General features: G+C 41.0%; 1 protein-coding gene across 1 annotated transcript in view; it reads right to left on the bottom strand.

Moving 5' to 3' along the window:
- Positions 1–616: 616 nt before the first annotated feature.
- The window catches only part of SULF1 (sulfatase 1), a 52,858-nt gene continuing 29,840 nt past the window's right edge, over positions 617–23,634 (bottom strand). Inside the window, 11 exon segments of the mRNA XM_008942185.1 lie at positions 617–1,154; positions 5,304–5,337; positions 6,120–6,243; positions 6,339–6,481; positions 8,855–9,027; positions 9,474–9,539; positions 9,962–10,056; positions 10,143–10,239; positions 10,905–11,148; positions 13,820–14,036; positions 23,290–23,419. Coding sequence (XP_008940433.1) covers positions 1,124–1,154; positions 5,304–5,337; positions 6,120–6,243; positions 6,339–6,481; positions 8,855–9,027; positions 9,474–9,539; positions 9,962–10,056; positions 10,143–10,239; positions 10,905–11,148; positions 13,820–14,036; positions 23,290–23,419 — 1,354 coding nt within the window. The 3' untranslated portion in view covers positions 617–1,123.

Raw genomic sequence — 23,634 nt, forward strand, 5'->3', positions numbered from 1 at the left:
ACTTGTGTTGGGTTTGTTTGGAAATAGGGAAAATAGCTTGGACATCCTCTTCAAAGAAATAAATCTTAGCTTTTGGAGAATGTGCTACTAGGTTTGAAAGTTTTGAAAGTTGCTTTCTTTTCATCAAAAACTGGAAATCTAACTTCCCAGTGGAGATAATTACTGTGAAAATATGTGCATATGAGTAAAACAAATGCACACAGACAGCTACTGAACTGGGCTCAAATTAGCTTCAAAACGTCTCTACAATAACCATGGAATGTCAGTTGTCATTATGATGTTTATTAGTTTGCTAATAAGGAAAAGGAGAACTCATTTAATTGTTTACAGCTTGATCTAATCCAAGGAGAGTGGAGCTGAGGTGCTGCCTTCTATGTTTAGGATTTGTGATGTTTCCCCTGCAAGACTCTGTTCTGTTTCTGTCAGGAAAGTTCCTGTTTTCTGGGTACTGATAGATGAATCCGGAATGGATACGTTTACAGCCGGTTGAGCGAGGGGTTCATCAGACCTCAAGGGAAGATACATTTGACCTTCAAATATATCTTCCACTGCATCACCATCCTGGCGAGTGTCTTTTTGAGGAATACTGATGGGTTGTAGCATGAAACTGTGCCGGGACTCCAACTCTATCAAACCGTTTCCACTGAAATCCTTATTAAACTGGTCTGATCCTTTATCCTCCATCCATTTTTCAGCTTGCTGATTATTTCTCCAGTGTGCATCATTCAAACTACTTTTCTCAGGAATATCGTTTTTTAATTCAAGTTTCCTCTCCTGAGTTAAATTCACCATGCTCAAAGCGAGGGCTGCGAAGTCTGTTGGCACAATGAGCTGCAGCTCTTCTGCGGGCAGGCCACTCGATTCTTCAACAGAGGTCATTTCCACCAGGCTGAAGGGTGTGGATGACTTGTTCCCGTGGCTTTGAGCGCTGTCAGCCTCATCTGTTTTGTTTTGCTGGTAGTAACTGTTCAGCAGTGCAAATATTCTATCTACATCCTTCAAATAATTAGTCCAGTCAGCCAGACTAAGTCTATAGTTGTGTCTGTGTTCATACAAACTTTCATTCACACTGTACAAGTCTTCCAGTCCTTGCCAGTTGATGTCGCCAGTGGAACTAGGCAGGTTAACCTTCCCATCCATCCCATAACTGTCCCCTGTGGAGAGAAAGAATAAAGCCTAATGGTGATCACCAGCTTAAAAGTGCAAGCAAAGCTTCTGTATGTGTTTCTACTCCAGTTTGCTTGAAAGCATCACTATTCATAAGGTATGTAGCTCAAAACGTGAGATGCTCTATGTCTCTTATCATGTTATCAATGATTCTGGACTCAGGTGTCTTCACAGCTCCTGCTGAACGCACAGCAAGAATCTCCCTGTCTTCCTTTGCATCCTTGAACTGAGTGAAAGAGTAAAATCTGGTCTAAGGTGGTTTTGTGACCACAGCCCAAAGTAAATCTTTCCTCTGATATTTCAAGGCAGGAAATGTGGTTCAATACACAAATAATCTATTTGTCTTTCCTGAGCAAACTTTGCTTACTTGGAAACACCTGAATCTGTGATCTTAACTGATATCTCTTCACTTAATACAACAGCTGTAAATATTTTATAATATAAAACTTAAATATCTTATTTTTTTTTTACAGCAGGTTTTCAGAAGACTACTTTTTTTTTTTTTTTTTTTTCCCAAACCCAGAGCGCACTCCCTGCTACAGGGTCATCACCAGCTCTGTGGAGCCAGCAGGACAGCCATGACAGAGCATCTTCCTTCTTTCTTTCCCTTAAGTGGATGAGAGAAATGAAATCTTGCCATGGCCACATGAGAGCCATCTTTGTAAGACAAATTATGCATAATTTGTTTCCTGAAACAAAAAATAATTAAATACTGCAGAGGCTTCAAGAGGAAAAAAGTCTTACTGTTCCAGTGCTTAGACATATAAAGTGCCCTAGAAACATCATACAAAGGGACGCATTTTTGAGGAATTTTGTCACCAAACCCTCTAACCATGCTGCAAGCGTGATGATATTTAAATTTTGCCCTGTTAGTATTTGTATTGGTAGTTTCATGGTTTTTTTTCTTTCCCAGATCAGAGCCTGTAGAGGAAAACAAACCTGGTGGCCAAAGCAGTTTGGTATGTGATGGCAGAAACTGAAACTGGAGCACTGCTGCTTGACTGGTAACAGGTCTGGGGATGGACCAGTGCAGTAGGGGCCAAGGCAGGGGCCAGGGAGGTGCCTTTGGGCCCAGAGGAGCCTCTGCTGCATTTCCGAGGCAGTGGGACCAGGGTTGAGCTGGGCAAGCCCTGAAGGTCTGGGACCAGTGAAGAGGAGCCTCAGCAGCAGCACAATGGTGCTGAGCTGTGGAGAAGTGAGATCAGCAATGAGTTTGCTGTATTCCTACAAAATAGCTCAAAGTCTGAGTTAGAGCTACATGGTCCTCGATGCTGGGCCTGTTTTTTCTCCTCTAGATGTGGCACTGTCTCTGCAGCCTCTGAGGAGCTTCACAGCTGGGAAGGCATTGAGAATTGTTCTATGATCTTCATGTCAAGCAGAAAAGCATTCACTTGTTCAAACACATGGGGCAGAGGTACCTTGTATTCATACACGTTAAGCAAGGAGGAAAGCAAAGTCTCAAGGTCCTAGAGCTGGCTCTATCTTGGTTGACCGAGTCACCTCACAGCTTAATTCCACAGCTTAGCACTGAGTATGAAAAGTTTCCCACTGATATCAAAGCATACAGCGGGAAGGAGAGAGGAAAGAAAAGGTTTTGCCCTGTAAGAAATCTCATTACAAATAGGTGTGAAATGGGAAAGTGCAGGTGAGTTGCATTTCAGTAACAGCATGGCAGTGGTTTCCTCAGTCAATATTTTGGAATCTCGCAGCTGTGTCATAGACCTGAAAGAGAGGAAAATTGTTGCTAACTGCTCATAGGAAAACATCTACTGCTTTTTTACAAATCAAGCATTTGCTAAACTTCACTCTCCAGCCAGCCTGCTGTGGAGTCCCATGATGCCATCGATGGCTGCATTGTCTCAAAACTAATAAGGCATCTGGATATTTCTCCACTGAAACTAAAGACAAGTAGGTGCGGTCATCTCCTTGGTGGCTTTGAAAAACCCCAGAGAAGCAGGGGAGGAGAGAGGAGAGTGCAGTTATCACTGCACTGTTATCAGTGATAACATCCTGTTATCAGCGATGCCTGCGGAGTTGTGCTGCCCATCAAAGGACACCGGTGACAAGAGTTGTTCACCATTGACCTGCTCTTCCTTTGTTTTAAGCAAACAGCTGTTTCCAGGCTGGCACTACCTCAGTATGGTTCTTCGAACACCCATAGGACTGTACTAACTCAGGATCTTTTGAACTGGAAGCAGGGCTGAGCAGATGAACTGCATGCCCTGAAGGAAGTCTGAGGGGTAGTTCAGGTGATGTAGCAGCACAGGGCTTTTTCTTGCCTTTTCCACTGGTTTTGCTGCAGGCATCAAGAAAAGCATCCTCTGAGAGACTGTTTTAATGATTCCTGAAAAATTTGTTTTGTTAATTAATTTGTTTGTTTAGTTTTAGAAAAGAAAACCAATTTTAACCAAAATGGGGCTTGAACCAAAACACTGAACCCAGGTGTCTGTGTGTATTGAGAAACTGGGTGTGTGTAATTTAATGGCACAGAGCAGTATCACTTGTGTTAGACTGTACTGGGTGTTCATCCCAGTACCATAATGGTTACTGACTTGGTATCAGGAGTTAAAATATTTTCATTACTAAACAGTGCAGCAAGATGTAAAAGATGTAATTTAAAGATTAATCCTGTGTGCTGTACTATTTAATGCGATCCTGCAATTCAAGAATGCCATTTCTGTTGGATCTTTAGTTAAAATGAGGAATGCTCACAAGGATATCTTCTAAAGAAAGCCTTAAAAGTATAACTACAGGGATTACTTTCTACCATTATAGCAACCAGTTCCCAGTGGGCTGTAGTGAGCAACACAAACAACAGGGATATAACCAAAAGCTTCTCATCTTCCTAGATCCCAAAGCTCCTCAAGTGAGAAAATACAAACTTGGCTGCAAGGAAAAATTAGATACTTAAATCAGAGATCTATAAAATAATAAAATATGTTATCTTAATTGTTCCCTGGCTGCTGAGAGCTAATGACAAGGTTTTTTTTTCAGAAGACCCTGTGAAAAAAATGTTTGATGTAGACTTCTATAGTCCTTGGACCCAGTTTTCATCTCAGGTAAGCAACGTCTATGAGGAGCTAATCCACAAAAAAGTGCATGGGGAAGAAAATGTCTAAGGCTGATGCACTATGAGAAGATATCTTGTCTAAATATGACATGTGACAGACTTTAATCTGCTTTTCACCCTGAGTACAAGTATTGCTCAATGAACAGCAAGTGTAGTACTGTTAAGACCTGAGGTTTTTCAATCACATCAGGCTTTTGCTTTACATTTGACTGGTTCCTCTATCAGGAGGAACCTGGGCTCTGTGTGATAAACTTTTAGGTGTGGTGAGTATGTTTGCAAACAGATAAATGCACTTGAAAACATCAGTCTTTCATGTACTTCTCAGGGTCAAGCATTAGGTATTAAAAAACTCTCACCAGGTGCCCTTCTGCTATTCAAATACTGCATCTGGTGAAGAAATTTCATTTCATGCGTGTGATCTGGTCTGAAAGCATCAGCCCCCACTACCCCTGCCTACCAAGGACCCTCATTTTTCTGCTGTACTTATATTGACCTGTCTCTTTCTGGCTTCTGAGCACTGCTTCTGCTTTAAGCAGCGTCTACCAACATTTCCTACAGCTAAAGCCGGTGAAAAGATTTGCGTTCACTTCCATAGGTTTAATCAGGCTTTTTGGATACATATACCATGGAAAGCTATTTAAGTACATTGAGTTTATGTTTAAAAAGCAGCTGTACAGACTTCCTAAATGAAACCAGAAGGAAAAAAAACCCAACCGACCAACAACAAAAAAACAAACAAACCAACCCATACAAAATTAACTGAACAACAGGAAAACAACCCAAAAGGAGTTATTCTTTTTGTGTTGCTTTCCCTGTGTAAATATCTGACAAATGCAGGCATGGAACATGAGCTGCATGAAGTCTCGCTATGACAATAAACTACGTTAAATGCAGGATGGTATATCTAAAACCAATGGCCAAGTTGAGTGTGAAGTGGTTAGAAAACACATGCACCAAAAGCTCTGCTGGGTGCAACAGGGCAGGACGCGGACATTAGTTGGAATGGACTGGAGTCATGCAATTATTTGGAAAGAAGCTGCTGAGGAGAATAAAAAAGTGTGAATACCTGTGTGGATCATAGCTTCCTCCATCTTTATTTCCTGATATAGGAAAATACAAGAGTAACTTTTGTTAGTATTTAGAACTTGTAAAACCATTCACTATGTAGATTTCCATGCACAGCATCTAATTCCTAAAAAGAAATGTACTGTGTTAAATAAAGGCAGAGCTGCAGTCCAACAAAGATTTCCTGGAAGTTTTATGGAAAAGACCTGAAAAATGACAGTTTTCCAAATAACGAAAACCCCAAACAATTAGGTATTGTAAAAAAGAGTAACATTTGTTGGTGAGGAAAGAGATACAAAGATGCAACACCACAAATTATGTAGAAGGGAATATTCCTGTAAAAAAACAAAAAAAAAAAAAAAAAAAAAAAAAAAAAAACAAACAAAGAAAGAAAAACCCAAACCACAAAAACCAACACCAAACACACAAACAAAACCCCCACAATATTCAATCAACCAAAGTTAAATGCAATTAATTTCCAGTGTTATGAAGTACAAATACCAGCTATTTTTCTACTCCAAGCCTGTTGTAAAGACATAATATTTTCCTCAAAAGTGCAGGGAACTGCGGTTGGTAAGAAGGTTGCAACATTAGGTCTCAGCTGTGGTGTATAGGTTGAGGTTGTTTGTATGGGCAGTCAGCATTTGGAATAAAGACAGGATTTAACATCTCCTCTGCTACCGGGAGGCGGTGAGTGTGGATCATTCCAAATTATCCAGAGCAAACCTTAGGAGTGTGACACTTCACAGATACCATTAATACTTAGGCAGATGAAAAAAAAGAGCCTGAATAAAATGGAAATAATATTTTGCTGTACCTGTTTCAAGCCCCTTCGGCCTTGGATTGCACTGCTTGTAACCTTGACAGCTTCGCAGCTCCATCAGCTGTATGTGCAACTGGTTCAAAATGCCCCTTTCCACTGTGTGCACTGTGTTAGTCAGCTGTGGGAATGGGGGGAAAAGGGCTTGTTAGCAGAAGTGGAAAAAACCCAGAGGAGCCTGCTGAAAAACATGTTGTAAGAGGGGAAGGGGTTTACCTGGTAAGGGTCAGTGTTCATATCAAAATATTCCAAGAAGCCAGTTGCAAACTCACAAAAGAGAAAATTGTGGGTGTCATTAACTGTTCGCAGACACCAGTACGTGTTGTTATTGGAGCTTGTGCAAGCACAGAAAGAGCCCACTGTAATTAAAGGAACAAGTTCTTAGTTTTCAGTGAAAAAATGTTTGTTTCTGCTACTGGTGAAACTTCTGTAGATTTTCATGTGCTTAAATTCTAGCTAAATGAAAAAAAAATCTTCTATTTGAATAATGTTAGATTCTTATCTAAAACAAGCTAAATGTTGTTAATGTTTTTCACAAACATACAGTTGACAAAAGCAGGAAACAGTGAATCCTATAGTTAATGAGACGTATTCTGTCCTGAGTTCTATACAGTTTGTTGGGATTGAGCAGAATTCAGACAAAAAAACCCCAACAAAACAACACAAACTCAGGTCCTTAAGATTTGCATACAGGATTCACTGGAATTGCTTACAATATTGAAAGGTACGGTTGGCCACCAGAAGAAAAGGCTGTAAGAAAGATATAGCTGAATTTTCAGACAAACTGAAAGCTTTGCTGTGTGAGAATGCGTCTTTGATTCCAATAATAAAATATTAATATTGTCTTAGATTTTTGTTTAGATTAATTTAGCTTTGCTATTAGTACTGTGGCTAGCTGTAACAGTGTCTATGTTTTTAACAAAACTCATAAAATAGTAATTATATATATTTATATGTACTTTTTCATAGAATCACTATGGTTGGAAAGGACCTCTAGGATCAAGTCCAACTATAAGGTGGACACCACACAACCACTTATTTATAAGTATAAATACTCATAATACACCAGCTCATCTTTCAGTTATGGACTGCATCGAAGGGTCATTTACTAACCCCATGACTGTTGCTGGAGCATTGCCAGACTGCATAGCAATATGAGAATGCTTTTCATAACTGTTTGTTATGGAACAGTTAAAAAGTAATAAGCCAATTTAATTATTGTTTTTTGAAGTGATGGAGTTTAAACCCCAAGCCCTGAATGAGAGTTGACATATCGCTGATGTCCAAAACCAGGCAGGAAAGACCCTTCTGACTGGTTTTCACCCAGGGTCTGGCCAGCCTTGGGTGGGAACTGATGAGCAGATCCCCACCAGGTGTCCCCACCTTCAACATTAACTTGGAGGCATGGCAAGAAGCCACCTCTGTAGGAGTTGATTCTGCTTGCACTGGACTTGGGAGGTTGTCTACACGGTGTGTGTGTGTGTGTTGTGTGGGGATTCCGGTTATCAGAAGGGCTCCCTGACTCTTCACAGCAAGTGGAGTTCCTAGGATGGCAGAGCCAGAACATGAAGCTGTCTCTGAGTCCCTGCTATATAACTGGGCTCCTGGCCCGGCTGCTCCCACTGCTCATGTCTTTTCTCCTTCCCTGGTTCTTCATGTTCACTGTGTTGGGTGAGTGCATTGACTTGTTTCTCCCTCTGGTTGTCTGGCACTTGGGATCGCTGATGTGTGATGTGGGAGTGGAGGGAGGAGTTTGGCTGCTGGTCTGCCCATTGATGATAATATAATTCTATGTTGGGCAAACAGTCAGCAGAAGATCTTCAAAACAAAGTCCTGCACTGAGGACTGCTTTAGGAACATCTTAAAATGTAAAGACCTTATTAACAGGAGTCCTAGTGCATAGAACAGGTTATGCCCAGGAGATGTCTTTCTCGAAAGGAAATATTTCTTGCAACAGATTTTCTGCTTGGAGTCAAATATGTTGTAACTTATTCATCATTTGATCATGAAGCTTCTGAAAGTGAAGTTTTCAAAGCTTTTCTTCCTCCACCACCAAAGATGAGAAGGGTGTTGTTTTGTTAGTGGTGAATACTGAGAAGTGTTGAAGCTTGTCTCATTAGGATTGTTATCTTTTACACCTGGACTTTTGAATTAACTTGAAATATTTTTTAGCTATAGTATTTTGTTCTTGTACACCAAATGAGCATTCCACAGTTCTGATCTTTAAACTCTTTTAGAATATAAAAAAATGGGAATAGTGGAAGCAATTCATAAGGGAAAGTATTTGTATTTTCTTTACAATAAGGTGTTTAGGATACACTCTGAAAACAAAGTAATGAAATTAAACTAGACCTTTTATGTGCTGAAATTTGTAACAACATTAAAGGTCAAGTCCCAAGATGGATTTGTGACAATTGGAGGAGTAAAGTTATTATTAATAACTGGAAATCAAATTTCCTACTAAACATTTGATCATCTTAATCTCCAAAAGATAACACAAATCTCAGTGGCTGGTTCTGAAAGCCTATGTTTTAGAGGCAAATTCTTGTTTTTTCTTTCTGTAATAACTAACATGGAGCCTCTCGTGTAATTTCATATGAATAAGTGACGTAACAATTACAAACATACTCAAGTAGTCTTATTTCATGCTTCAGAAGAGCAGCAGCCTTACTAAGTGCCAGGTCCTCAAAATAATGCTCTGGCTCATGGCTGCATGAGGACCCAAGACTTACAGTTCCAGAATGGGGCTGTTTGCCAGTGGTTGTTGTCATGGGTGAAACACGTCAGTCCAGGAAGGCTACACTCGTCTCCTTTCTTCTGGCGCTTCTTCCCCTTCCTTTCCTTCTTCCTCCTCCGGTTCTCTTTGAACAGCTGCAGTTTGCCATCCACTTCCTGGGCTGCTTCCCTGTCCAGACAGAAAGGTGGGCACGGCTGATGAAGAACAGTCTATATTTGGTTAACAGCAGCACTAGCAGCTTTTACATTTTCCTGGATTTTTAAAGATGGGAGGATGAGAACATGCCTCCCCTTCTAGCTCAGCTTCCACCCCAGCTGTAACGACTAGCTATTCTCTTCATTGAGCATGAGAAATGCTGCACTGTTGCATTTAGGTTTAAGTGGATCTTTTTAACAATTAGCTTCTGAAATTATTAATTTTAGCCGTTTACTTTCAATACCTTTATAAAATAAATATTATACATAAACTTTCACAAGTCTGCCCAAAACTTCTGTGAACTTGCTATATGTGACCTTTTCCTTCCCTTTCCACAATAAAACCCCCAAACCACCAATTATGTTTCTCCAGTCCCCCAAAAGACAGATGAGAAGCTGAGAGTATAGTAACAATCTTACTTGAAGGGATGAAGATGGCTTTTGAGTTTCTCTTGGGCCTTTACCCCTTTCTCCTTGTTATAATAGCTACAGGGAAAATGATTAGGAATTATCAAGTCATGAAACCATTTTCAACAGAAAACCAAATCAGATACATACCATCTTTGACATTTTTTTAAGGAAATACACAGAAAGACTTAAAAATTTCACTTCATTTAAAAAAGTTCCATCTGTGTGAGTGATTCTATGCTAGATCATAGCAAAGCTACAGCTGAGTTCAAATATATTAGTATAATACAAAGATATTTAATCTTAAAATTGTAATATTTATCTTCTTTTGTTTCACAGTAGTCTCTACTCTTAAAAGAAGTCTAACTAAAACAAGTGCCTACAGTGGTTATAAATACCAGTAAAACTTATGCTTGTTCTTTTCCATTTCAAAAAACTTGGAAAACAGGTAAGCCTTAGCAATCTATATAGCTCTTGGTGTTGAATGCCATCTTTCTTACCTCTGTTTGCTACAATGACATTCGTCTGGTTTTCTTCTTTTTAGGTGTCCTCGAACTTCCCTCAAATTCTTAATTTTGTCTTGGAGAGCTTCGATCTGCGGGGAATATTTCCAAGTGAGAACTATTCTTTGGAAAGGTAGCAGTGCAAAGACTTCTCTCAGGCTTTTAGCATCCTTCTCACCTCCTTATCAATGTAAGCCTTGTGGTCCTTCCAGGCTCGGGCAGACTGGTACAGCTCCCTCTCACAGTGAATAGTGTCATTTAGGAGAATAAAACATCTGTGGGAATGAGGAAGAAGAAAGTCAGTGGTTTCCCAATCATTTACCTATTTCTTCTCTTCCTTGTAACATTACTACTAAATTCTTTGTTATACTTTATTAAGAAATAAATAAATCCTGCAAAGTCTTCTTATGTTGACTTATTAATAACCTCTTCAATATGTTTTCTCTGAAACCAAAAAACCAAAACCCTTATCCATGACAGATTATCTGGGCCTGCTAAGCAATAATGCCATGGCAGTGCCACCTTGGAGATTCTTAATCAAATCAGAAATGAAAATGAAACTGAAATAAAAATTTGTTTGTAATTTATAGATTCTTGTTAACCAAACATGCCATTTCTTATTTCACCACCAGCTGCTAAGAAATATACTCCTCTTGCCACATTCATCTTCCAAGTATGTAAAACAGTCGAAACCAGAACGTACAGTCAATGGGCTAAAGATCAAAATAATCAATAAAGGCCAGTAAAAATCTAAGTGAAAGGAAACAGTTCAAATAAGTGGTTAAAAAGCCAACAGAACACTGGAGTTAAAAAATGGTGTGATGACAAAACCATTCATACCAGTGTTTGAAAATAGAGCTCTGCCAAGAGAAAAACACGCATTGAAGAAAATGAATAAAATCTCATTTGAAGAAAAAACCCATGGAAAAAGCAACCATACTTGTGTGTCACTCTGACAGAGCTGGGTTGACCATGAGCATGGGTGCCATCAGCGATCATCGTGTCACCTGGAGCACCATTGGTTTCCTCTGCTCCCTCATTTTCAGCATCGTGACGCTTGGTGATACTTTTGGTCTTTAACACCTGTAGTTCTTCATCTTCTAGATTTATGTCATATATTTCACCTTCAAATTCCACAGACAAGGATCGGGTTTGGCGAGTGTGAACAAATCGGGGTTTGTATTCTGAAGGAGAAGGAAGAAACATTCCCAGTTGCATATGTAATCTCCATGGCCAATGCCATGAACACAGAGCATGCTCCAAAAAAGCAAGAATGTTGTTCAGGAAAAACAGCTTGATTTTTAGTGTGGCTTTACAGAAACTTGTTTAATGATTTTTTGACACCTCATGGCCCACACTTTCCTGAGAAACATGAAATTTCTGTTGCTTCAAGGTCTGCATTTCACGCTAGTCTGACCCTATGCACAATTAGTATCTGTACCCCCAAATAAAATCAGTATCTCAGAAAGCATATCTGGAAAGAGATACTCAAAAAAACAGAGACCACAGGGTTAGAAACTGCTTTAGAAAATTAAACTATTCAGCACTGTGAAACAAGGTCACCACCTATAAATTGGTCTGCGACAAAAATTTTACTTTAGTCTTTAGAATAAAAATTACTTTTTAGAAGGATAACACCTTTTCTTTTTCCCCTCAAAGTAGGCATTAAGAGGGAAAGAATCGACCATATGTCAGTGTATACATGTCTATATTTATCTGTGTGTATATACTTCAACACACACCCCATCTGTATTTACATGTACAAGTCATGGATCACCAAAATCTGCCATGTTGTAGAGCTACAGTGAGATTTATTGTGTTGTTTTTACCTGACGAAAACTCAGAGCTTGAGAGTTGCAGCTCTTGTAGTTACTGTGTACACAAGTCAGATTAACTGAAACGAGTAAGTCATGGAGGGTTTTTTGATATAATGTACAAGAATACCTGTGTTTGGGCTCTGTCCGGGAGACCTGACACTTTTTACTTCTTTTGCTAAACATGCCTGTCCCAAAGCAAGCTGATAAAACCCCCAGCTGACAGAAAGCATGCCTGGAAGCATATTTGGTCTGGTAAAGTGAGACACGCAGAGCCCTAGAAATACATAATTTCGCTTGTAAAAATCAGTTGTAGGGTGTTTCCTTTTGTTACCTGAGCATGCCTTTTTCCCCTAATACTTAATGGTAATTCATGGACCAGAGTAAAACGGCAGCTCTTAGAAGACACTGCCTGTGGCAGGTGGTATCAGTTCTACTGCAGGTTTTTATGTGCATGTCTTTGAGATACTCACTGTGAACCTTTCCTGCAGAATCTTTTAGAAGTGCAGATAGGGAGCCTTGTTCAAACCACCCTGCCCTAAACTGTTTTAGCTGTTGCCTGCTGTCAGGTAGAGAAAAGCTTCCCAGCCAAGGCAACAAAGACATTCATCTTCCCAAAGAGAAAAAAAGAAAAATCTTTCAAAGCCTCTTTCTGATTTATAACCACATTACTCCTAAATAAAATAATGCAGAAAGATTCATAGGCTCAGATGGGAAAATTTCTGGCATTTTAACCACCTCTGAAGGTACTTGATGGATACTCTGAAGATACTTGAAATACTTGATTATTAATCAAGTGACTGAAAGAGATGTAAGCATCTTACCCAAATGCCATCTAAAGACTGAGGCCTGAACTACCCCTTCCCTTAATGTCTCATCAATCATGACTCTTTACCTGCTTTACTCAGAGGAGTTCTAAGGTGGATTTGGAGGAGGACAGAAGCGGTGTAAGAATGTTGTAAAGGAGAAAACTATAACAAATGGACTTTTCTTAATGTTTTCAATCCTTCCCCCGTGTCCCTAGCCCAAATTGCAGTTTTTTCTTTTTCTCTTTCCAAGGTACGTGGCAGGTATCTCCCCTTGAAAATATCACTTGGGGGATCATTCCCCAGTTTGAAGGGAATGTCTGGCAGTCCGTGACATGTAAGCTTTTCAGCAGAGGTCTGCTGGTACACACTGTGAATTTCCTCAGATCACACTAAACGAATGGAAGAAATTATATCATGGCAGCATTTAGTCTGAACAATGAGACAACTCAAGACAGATAGTACTGCGGTTGAATGTACAAAGAATACCAGAGATTCTTGCTCACATCCAGAGTGAGGGGGGCTTTAAGTCAGGAAATATTTTGAATTATACTGACATTGTTTTCTTATTTCATAGACATCTGTGCAGCATCTTCTAACTTTTGCATTTCTCATCTGACTTCACTGTCTTCCTGCTTTACAGACCCGTCTGTGTCGTTCCCCAGTCTAGTATTCTAGGCGAGGAGCAGGAGCACAGCCTGCTCTAGAGCAGAGTGTGCAGCCCGGGTGTGCTGCATTGCTCCAGCTGCAGAACTTCACACGGCGCCGAGCGATGGAAGAAACCGCTTGATCCGTTTGCAACAACGGTTCTTTTAAATAGGCCGCTTTTGCAGAAAGCGTGAGCAGGAGCGGCTCGGAGCGCTGCAGCCCCGCTGGGAGACACCGGGGAGCCCTCCCCGCCCCCCCGCTCCCCCGCGGGAGCTCTGCGCTGCCCGGCTGGGCAGAGCCCGTCGCGGGTCCCGCCGCCTTCTCATCTCCGGGCAGCGCGATAGGTGTCACCAGAGCATCACCTCCACCACCAGACCAGAGACCGCTCCTCCCTGTGATCCACAGCCTAGATACTGCTAAAGGCTGCTGCTGTCATTATTGCTATTGCAGAGGCAGTTGCGCAGAGCATGGCAGCCAATTATAGGTGTGCTCGTTAGACACGGAGGCAAAAGCAAGGACACACTGGTAGCCACCCCTCTCCCGGCTGCTTCCCCTGCTCTCAGTCTCACAGCTCAGGTAGCACTCACTTTGTGTGCTGGGGTTTCTCAGGAACGGTCTTTGAGTCTTCCTTTGGGTCCTGCTGTTTCGGTAGTTGGTGTCCCCACAGCCGCAGTCCCTGTCTTTACTGCTGTATCCCCGGGAGTGGATGCTGCGTGTCCTTTTTCTGATGGCCAGGATGTCACCAGACACCTTGCACTTGTGAATTCGAAGTTTGCCAGAAGAGTCCTCTGTGCACTGCCACTTCTGTGAGTGAGAGAAATGAAGGTTATTTCCCAGCTGCCTTCCAAACCTCTGCTACTTTCAAGGGGATGGTAAAACAAGACAGACAAATTCCTTTAAATATTAAGTAGTCCTTTAAATAAAAAACTGAGAAGGGAAACATTTTAGGGACTAAATTCTTCTCCACATTTCTCTCATGCTAGGCAAACATAAGCTTGAATGAAATAACTGCAAATCTGCATTAAAAAATACAACTCAGGCAAAAAAGATAACATAAATCAAGAGTATCTAGACTAAACACACCCCTGAAAGGAGAAAGTAAAAAGTCTTAATTTACTGAGCCAGGAAGTACAGCTGTCAAGGCTGTTTTCACCAACTCTCTGTTTGTTTTTTTTTTTTTTTCTTTGAAAAAACAAACTTTTCTTCTTTGTTCTGTAACTTGGAAGTTCTAACATGATTCAGGGGAAAACAAAAGAAAAATCTCCACAGATGAAAAAGAACTGGTCTAGTTTTAGGGCTCCATGGAAAGAAGGATAAATTGTGGATATGATTTATAAAAAAAATACATAAACCACTAAAACTATGTAATTTATTTCCTTACAGATGGCCAGAATTAGGGCCTGCACCCTAAGAGGTGCCCCTGCAAATGACGTCCCTCAGCCCTGCAAACATTGCTGGCTCTTCAGGTTTTACAGGAGAAGGGAGAAGCCTGGAAGCAATAACCAGCCTCCCTATACCCACCAGATGCCAGCCAGGGGAAGAACCTTCCAAGCTAAATGAAATAGCTTGGATAAATTCCTTTGGATAACTAAGACTTGAGATTTGTATCAGACTTGGGAGAAAAATGTGCAGTCTGGAAGCAGTACCTGTGAAAGGCATTGTGCTGAATGCAAGTGCAGGAGAATGAGAAACAACACAGATTTTTTTTCCAGCCTGTTTGCACAGTATTTGTCTGAATTGATCATCAACATCACTGAACCAGATGGAAGATTCCAGGTGTTTTTAAATTTTTTTTTTTCCAGTGGATCTCACTGTCTTAACTTTTCAAATTAGAAAGCAACTTGGGCTTTAGTTGCCTTTCCACACTGAACTGTCTTAAAAAAGCTAAATGTCACTTGTTAGAATCACGTGTAGGAGCTGACAGACAAGAGCTCCTTTGCCCACGCCCAAAGCTTGCCATCAATGTCACGTGTAACACCCCACACATGCTAAGAAGCTTGTGAAGGTGTTAAGTTAGTTGCAGTTTCAACAGAGAGAACTAGGAATGTTAATTTAAAGTTTTAATACAACTATAAATGACTATTGCCCAGTGAGCTTTGTTCACTTGTGCGTCTTAAGCCACAATGATCAGAGTTTGTACACAAAGTGATTAAGTTTGGCTGTGTGGTGTAGAGAACAAAACTCAATAATGCTATTGGTAAGTGGAACCTTTTAGTTGCAGTTTCAGCTGTTTCCCTGTAAAGTGCCCTGTTTTGGTTCCCATGGCTGAACAGTGTGGCTTTCTCCTGCCTCATTTATAATAGTGAGACAGCTAGATGTTGCTCCTGGCAGAGTCCGCAGCTTCATGTTTGAAATGGATGCTGAGATCAGAGCATACACACTTTGGTAAGTCTTGTCCATTGACTAATGGCTTCTCTGTACAATTCCAGGGGTGCTGTAAAGCTGACTGAAGAATGAAAAAATAAAACTAAGCCTCGGGTGGATTTGCTGTCCTGATAATCTGAGGAGAAAGAGAACTGATGTAGCTCTCATCTGCAGCACCGGGAGAGCACTCTGCCCTAGAATGTGGACTGAGCTGAGAGATAGATCCCACACTCAGAGACCTTGCCTGTGGATTGGGATGACTGATCCCATGCTCTGAGACCTTGCCTGTGGGTTGGCACAACTGACCCCGGAACACTAAACCATGTGTAGATGCCACAGACTTGCACAAGTCAGATGGCTGCCTGAAAATCACACTCGTGCCCAAACTCTCAACGTAATCACACACGTGACAAGGTGACTTTCTACAAGTTCTACAATTGTCTGAGAGCTGTAACGCTCTGCAGGACTTCATTCTGCTGGAGCATGTGCACTCATACACGGCAGCAAGAGCAGGGTGTTACAGGCAAAGGACTGACTGCACCACTCCATTTCCTGTTTTTATTGGGCTACGTTTAATGTGCTACATTTATAAGCATATGGCACCAGTTCATAATGAGCCTCCAAAACACCATATCCTCTTTTTTTTTTTCTTTTTTTTTTAATTTTTACTTTAAAAATGTCATTATAGGGATACCTCAGAGTTGCAAGATGGAAATTTTGGACAAATTTTCTAAATCCCTGCCCATGCCAGCATAATTGGGAACTGAGCATGCATTATGCAATATGTCATAATGGTCCTTCTATTCATCTTTGGACACATAAAATACATTAATGCACATAAAAGTAGATTCTGACAGATGCGCTGGTCCTTTGCCTCCCCTGTTTTCTACCTTTGTTTCCACTATGAATACCAAATTATTCTTAGAAGTCCAGGACTATTAGATTTGCTTTCTGGGTCTCCATTCCTCCATCAATAAAAAAAAAAAAACCAACATGTTGGCACATACACGGACAAAATGTGTCTTAATTAAATTTTAATATGTACACATCCTCTTCTTGTCCCTATGTTTATCTACCTTCTCATGGTGGTGTTTCACAACACACATAAGCCAAATAAACTATTCCATTCCACAACAGGCTACCCTGTTTGATTTCATTTACTCTACTCTACTCTACCATATTCTGTTCTGTTCTATATTCTGTCCTATTCTTCAGAATCTTGACCTGCTTTAATCTCTTTGAAACCCAAGTTTTAGAGGCCCAAGTATACATGCCTGCTCCTCATTGAGAAGGAAAGCACTGGACTGCAACAGTTCTGCAGCAGGAGCTTTTCCTTGGATGATGTCACTGGTGTGATGCATTTTTTTCTAGGGTGTAGAAGTTTGCCCTTATAGATTAATTTCAAAAGTAATGGTGTGCAAATAGGCTCGTTAAAATGGTGTTGTTTGTACTTGGTGGCTTTGCTTTGTATTGTTGCTGACATAGCTCCAGTTGGGACTTGCAGCTGAGCAAGATGGCAGCAAATGACTTCATAAGTACCCTGGGTATCAATTTTACGGTATTAATCAGTCTATGCCACAAGCCCGTCAGTTTATTCTGCCCCTCTTATATAGAGGGGAAATTAATAAGCTAAGTCATGATGTGTGTCTTAACAGTAGGCAAGCAAAAGTTTTCTAGGAGGTGTAATTACCTGTTATCTACAGTAGATACTTTAGTGTTAAATACCTTTTGAGATTTTATCTCAAAGCTATGAAACCCTGAAAAACTTGCAACCAGAAATACCAAACAGTGACCATATTTTTAACAGGTGCTTTTTAGTTTTGGTAACAAATCACTGACTGTGAGGATTATTGTTCAGCATAGAAAATGTTAAGATAAGGAATGAAAAGGAAGTCTACATGTATTTAAACGTCTTCAAGAGCTCATTTCCATTTTTTTCTGTTTCAAAAGGTACTAAATTTGAAAGCATTTTAGATGAAAATCCTGCCATGGGCTGTGTTCGTGTATACCATTTTTCTCTGCTGGTAGTAACCAGGTCTGGGTGAGTGTCAGGAGACCTGATGTGACAATACTGGTGAGGGAACCTGGTTTAGGGTTGTGCTCCTGCAGTGGGAACCAGGCCCTAGGTTTGCTCTCTCTGTGCCATTTGGAGAGGCCGTGTCACATGGTGTAGTGAAAAGTGCCCTGCAGTTGGTTGTGGTAAACAGCACAGAGCAGCAACAGTCTGTTTCTGCTGAAATGGACCCGAGTACTGAGAAATGTTTCCAGGATGGGGCTGTGTCCTTTACATATTTCCACAGAGCAGCTGTGAACCATGGTCCTAACCCAGGGTCCACAATGCTCCTGTAAATACTAATCTGTGTTGATACGTCCCAGCAGTATTTGAACATTGCGTGCAAGCTATGGCTGTTTAACAGAGACGGTGGGTCATGTTTGCTCAGGGAATTTGGACCTGTTGCATTTTTGTAGAATGAAAATCTCCTCCATCATATTAGATCTGGGTTGACACTGCCCTACAGGCAGATCCCAATTTTTACGTCAGTCTTTTATAACTGGACCACCTTCTATTAAATGATGCAGAGAGCTTCAGAGTTTATTGACATTAATATATTAAAAGACAAGTATTTGTATAGAGCTTTAACCCCTGAGATAGCGTTCCTAAAAAGTGCAGTGGTCAGTAGTTCAGCAGATTGGGAAGTAATTTGTACTGTAAGAACTGGCATAATACAGGGCAGCATGTATGGCAGACTTCAGAAACACTTTCAGTGAAATGCACAGGAACAGAAGCGGAGGAAAAAATAATGAAGCAATCAATCACTGTATAGCAGAGTTTACAAACTGCACGGTTTTGCATTCTTGACTTACAGACAAGACTGATTTTAAGTGTCACCGTTATAGTAGTTCTCTAGTTTATAAAAAGTGCATTGTCAGACCAAAGTGTAGGCAACTGCAGTCAAGACGTCAAATACTTCACCTGCGCAGCATTCTTCACCAAATCTATTAGTTTGTCTGTACCTACAGCTCAACAGCAACCGCCCTCTGATATAAGAATTGCTTGTATTTGAAGAACTGTCAAATCTGGAAAGAGCTGCCCTCTGTTTAATAAGAAACTTAATATTTAGGCTGAAATGTGAAATACTTAGGCTGAAATGCCAAGGATTATTTTTAGACATAAAGGAACTTATCTATGTATTTGGTTTTTAACAAGGGATATCAAAATTTCTGGCAATTCCTATGAATTCTTCAGCAACTAATCTGCAAACATGTCATCTGTCATCTTGTGCAGGGTCTAAAGTGAGCAATAGCTGCAAGTGCTGGTCAAGAAAGCAACTGAGGTATTTACTTAGTTTTAAGCACATGACCATTCCATAACACATATGATTCCAGTTAAGTCTAGATGCTCTGCTGAATTAAGGCAAGGAAAAGGTGGTATCAGTGGGAAGCTGGCAAAGAAGAGCCAGCTCTGAACCAGAATTCTGGTAAAACAGGTGCCTTTAGACTCCTGCAAGTGTCAGGAAGATGATTTGAAACCAGGAGGATCCAGGAGTGATGCATATAATAATTTTGGTTATGTTTTAGTGGGTGCTTGGGGTCTGGCTGTCAGCCATTGGACACTTCTGGCCAGCTCTTATCAGCTTATGCGGTTTTATTCATGCTCCACTGCTGACCTTTACAAACATATAGTCTTTTATACTCATTTTATGAGAGCATAGATATTGGAGCCAAACTAGGTGACACCTAGGAAGCCCCATTCTAATTTCCTTTACAACACTACCTGTAAGCTGATTGATGTCAAGTGTTCTTTTAGTATAACAAATAGCCATGCTTTCAGCTGAGTGCTGATATGGTACTGTGATAAAAATGAATATGAATAATAAAATTAAATTCTTACACTAGATTTTGAAATGTTGACGGATACATGAGAAATAAGAGGCATCTACAGGCTACATGTAACACACTTTCTGGATCAGAGCCAGATGAATCTTGCACACATACCACAGACCTGATGCTTGGATTCAGCAATGTCTCCAGTGACTACCTGCAAAGCCTTAATCACTGTAAAACAAATTGAGAATAATCTTACTAAAATCTCATTCTTCAGGTGTATTCTCCAAAAGTGACTATTTCTTGAGGGCAGTTTTGGGATACAATTCCTCAGGAGGAACCATGATATTCTGTGTCTCTAAAGCAAACGTGCATGAAAACAGAGCACAAAGGAAAGTTGTTAGCTGCACCATTAAGCTGTCCAGCTTGGTCTGGGTCCATGAGCGCGCACGTCACAAACACAGGCAGCATGATGCATTTTTCCGTTCTGCCCACCATCAGTGCTCGCTGGAGCTGTCAGTAGTCCACAGATCTTTACAAGTTTCAGCTCTTTGCTGTTCACAAACTGGCAGGTAGTGCTGGGCAGATGGTGGGAGATGTATGCCCCTAAAATAAACACACCAGTGTCTGGGTTTGGTTGCCGAGTCATCTGACCTAAGAGCTGAAATTCTGGACACAAAGCCTCACAGTCCTCAGTTTTGGAGGGTGGCTTTTGTTTTTCCCCTGCTGGGAAAAATTTTAAATATAGTAGTGGTTTGTGTAATTTTGGCAAGGGATAAAAAATGAATATTTGGCTATGGGTTTGATACTGATTATAAATAATGGATTGAACAGCACACTGGAGACCTTGGCCTATCAGTGGCAACACCTCAAAAGGTACCTGCTGTCTGAGAAACAGTGTTAAATCCCCAAAGTCAAAATTATGCCTCGGGAAAATTCCTATTACTCAAATTGATGAAGAGAAGAAGTACTCCTGAATTAACAACTCATTAATTACGTGTTTAGGTAAGGGAAGAGATAAAGAAAAATATAAATGAAAACACAGTTAACATGCTTTTTATTTGATATTTGCTAAGTATCCAGAAGGATTTCATGGGTGAGAAGATGGAGTGAGTTCAAGAAAAATAACATGCCAGAAGTTTTAAGAGCAGCTTGTCTCTAAACGTCCTCAACTAACATCTATGCTCATCTCAGGTTATTTCAGTGGAAATCTGAGAAAAGATTTGTGCCATAATAAGGTTGTATTAATCCACAGAAACGTTTGTTCACATGCTAACGTTTCTGCTCTATTGGAAAACTGACAAAAGTTTTAGTTAAAAGCTTGCACTGGTTGTTTCCCATTTTTAGCAATGTTGCAGATAAATGGATGTTTCTGTAGTGGGTACCTTATTACAGTAAAGCCGAGAGGGGAAATATGTATCAATGAAATATAAAAAAAAAAATCTGCAAACCATTCAAGTGCTAAAATCCATCAACAGTCACTACTAAACAAACTGTGACAAATCAGGTGGCATCAGTAAGTTACATCACAAACTGGTGACGAATTTGGCATATAAACTATGAAGGGAGCCACGCATTCCCATCTCAATTTCTTGAGTGCTCAATATTGAACATTATTTTTCTAAATAAAAATTAAGAACAAGCTCTAAATGTACTAGACTGTACACTGGTGTATAAATTTTCAACAGGGCAGGAGAATTGGGTCCATCCATGCATGCATCACGAGCTGAATGAGCCCAGGGAACACCAGGCATTACCAGCCTTGATGACATTCTGTCTGATGGGAGGGTTCTGTAGGCATATTTAACTTAAGTCCTGAACGAAGACTTTGGAACTTCCCAGGGAATTGGTTGAAATGCTATCCCTGGAGGGTTTTCAAAGCTGTGTAGATGTGGTGCTGAGGACATGGCTTAGTGGTGACTTGGCAGTACTGGGGTAACTGTTGGACTTTGTCATCTTAAAGGTCTCTTCCAATCAAAATGATTTAATGATTCTAGGATGATGTATCAGGGCCAACCTTGGTCTTATTGCTTAAGAAAATAATTTATATACCCCAATAGCTAGGTCTGAAAATTGGTCTTAAAAAGGTCAGTTCAGCCTTGTCCATTCAGCCATGAAGGATGGCAGCTGAGGTCTGTGGAGCCAACATACCTGCAGCATCTAAAGGACCTTGATGAGATTTTGTAGGTGGAAAAGCCGCTATCAAACCCCATTGCTCTTGTAAGCTCCTTGCTGGCTCAGGGACTTTTCCTTCCTCCCTGTGATCAAATGGGATTCACCAGCATGGGACGGAAGGACAAGTCCACTGCAGCGGGCTAGGAACAGGGCTGTGAGCAGTCCTAGCCACGACTGCAAGTGTGATATCTGGTCAGGACACAACCTTTCTATTCACATGTGGAAAAGTAAAGTTATTCCAAACCTGGATTTTGGCATAAGAAGTAACAAATATAAGAAACAATTACAAAGAAAATATTTTTTAATTTTAAAACTAAAGATTTTGAGTGTCTAAGAGCCTAAATGACTCCACTGATCGCCTTGAGTTTTTATAAAAATATTCAAGGTTTTTGTATTTAATTTCTGTTTACAGTGGTAGTGTCTGAACTCATGCAAACTTTGCCCTTGGGTGAGACTGCCATATTGTGTATATCCCTTCAAACGCGTCTGCGTTTAAGGAGCGCGTGCGAGGCGAGAGCTGTGGCAGAGGACCCAGCACGGAGATGTGCCAGCCAAAACATATTCTACTCCAGCCTGGGATTAGCTGAGATTTACTGTAACAACACACTCTAATGAATGAGGAGGGGAAGGGCAGGGACCAAGCACTGGCCATTGCGCTCCTCCGGCTCGCTGCGCAGAGCTTGCCCTGTCCCGGAACCTCAGAGCTCTGCGGGTGGCCGCAGGGGGAATGGAGCACAGCAAAGGCTTTCTACACCGCTCAAAACAGCTAGCTGATATTCCAGCGCCAGACCCGTGGCCAGCTGTGGCAGACGGAGCAGACATCTGAGGGAAAGGCCTGGGAGGCATCACCTCACACTCCTCTGGGGAGGTGTGCGGGGACAGGCACAGAGGGGGAGGACAGCAGCGAGCTGCTGCTGGGGCCCCTAGCATGGGGCTGGTTGGAGCTGGTTATCTGTATGAAGCCATACAGCTGCCTTACACATCTCCCCAGTAAATTCATTACTGTAGGAATTGAAGAAAATTTGGAGCCAGACTCACCCTGTATCTGCATTACAGAGCTGCAGGTATGAGCCTACTAGTTAGGGCTGCAGAAACTTCTGGTGTCACAACCAGGCAAATAGACCTTGGTGGCAGAGCCAGGCATCATACTGAAACAATTGAGGCTATGAGAATCATAGAACCGTAGACTGGTTTGGGTGGGAAGGGACCCAGTCCAACCCCCCTACAGGGATCAGAAACATCTGTAACTACAGCAGGTTGGTCAGGGCCTCATCAGAGCTCACTTGGAATGGTTCCAGGGATGGGGCATTGACCACCTCTGGGCAACATGGGTCAGAGTCTCCCCATCCTCCATGTAAAAAAAAAATTCTCCTTGGATCTGTTCTAAATCTTCCCTCTTTTAGTTCAAAACCATCAGCCTTTGTCCTGTCGCAACAGGCTCTGCTAAAAAGATTGTTCCCATCTTTCTGATAGGCCTCCTTCTGATAAGCCCAGAACTGTGACAGCAAACTAAGGACCAGCCCTTCAATGCCTTAAACTGGACCATGGCTTAGAGCCATTGTCTAGTTTCCTTTGCTCTGAAGAGATTCAGAACAATATTCTTTTAGCTGTCTTCCAAATGCCATATTCTTCAAATTCTCTTGACCCATAGTGAAAAATACGTATTTCCCTGTGCCAGTTGCTTGTGGCTTACCTGTCCTGGCTGTTCACAGGCTGTCTGGTATCTTGCTTGTTGGCATAATTCTTTCACTCTCTCATATTTTGGCAGTAGATTAGACTGCTGAGTGTTTTTGTTGGGTTCCTCCTTCTTGCGTAGAAATTTACTTTTACAAAAAAAGAAAGTTGAGTATTTTAGATACATATTTCTAAGCTCTGGAAATTATGAATTTAACTGGAAAAGCAAAGCTACTTGAAGATTTAATGTCTTCTCAGCAAAAAAAAGACTCGGGTGATTTGGTGGAAATTACCCAAAGAGAAATAAGGGCTGCTGAAATATATACCATTTATACATAATCGTATGTTTTTCCACAAAGCAAAG

Source organism: Merops nubicus, unplaced genomic scaffold (genome assembly GCF_000691845.1).
Source record: "Merops nubicus isolate BGI_N331 unplaced genomic scaffold, ASM69184v1 scaffold10336, whole genome shotgun sequence".
In the NCBI taxonomy this organism is placed as follows: Eukaryota; Metazoa; Chordata; class Aves; order Coraciiformes; family Meropidae; genus Merops; species Merops nubicus.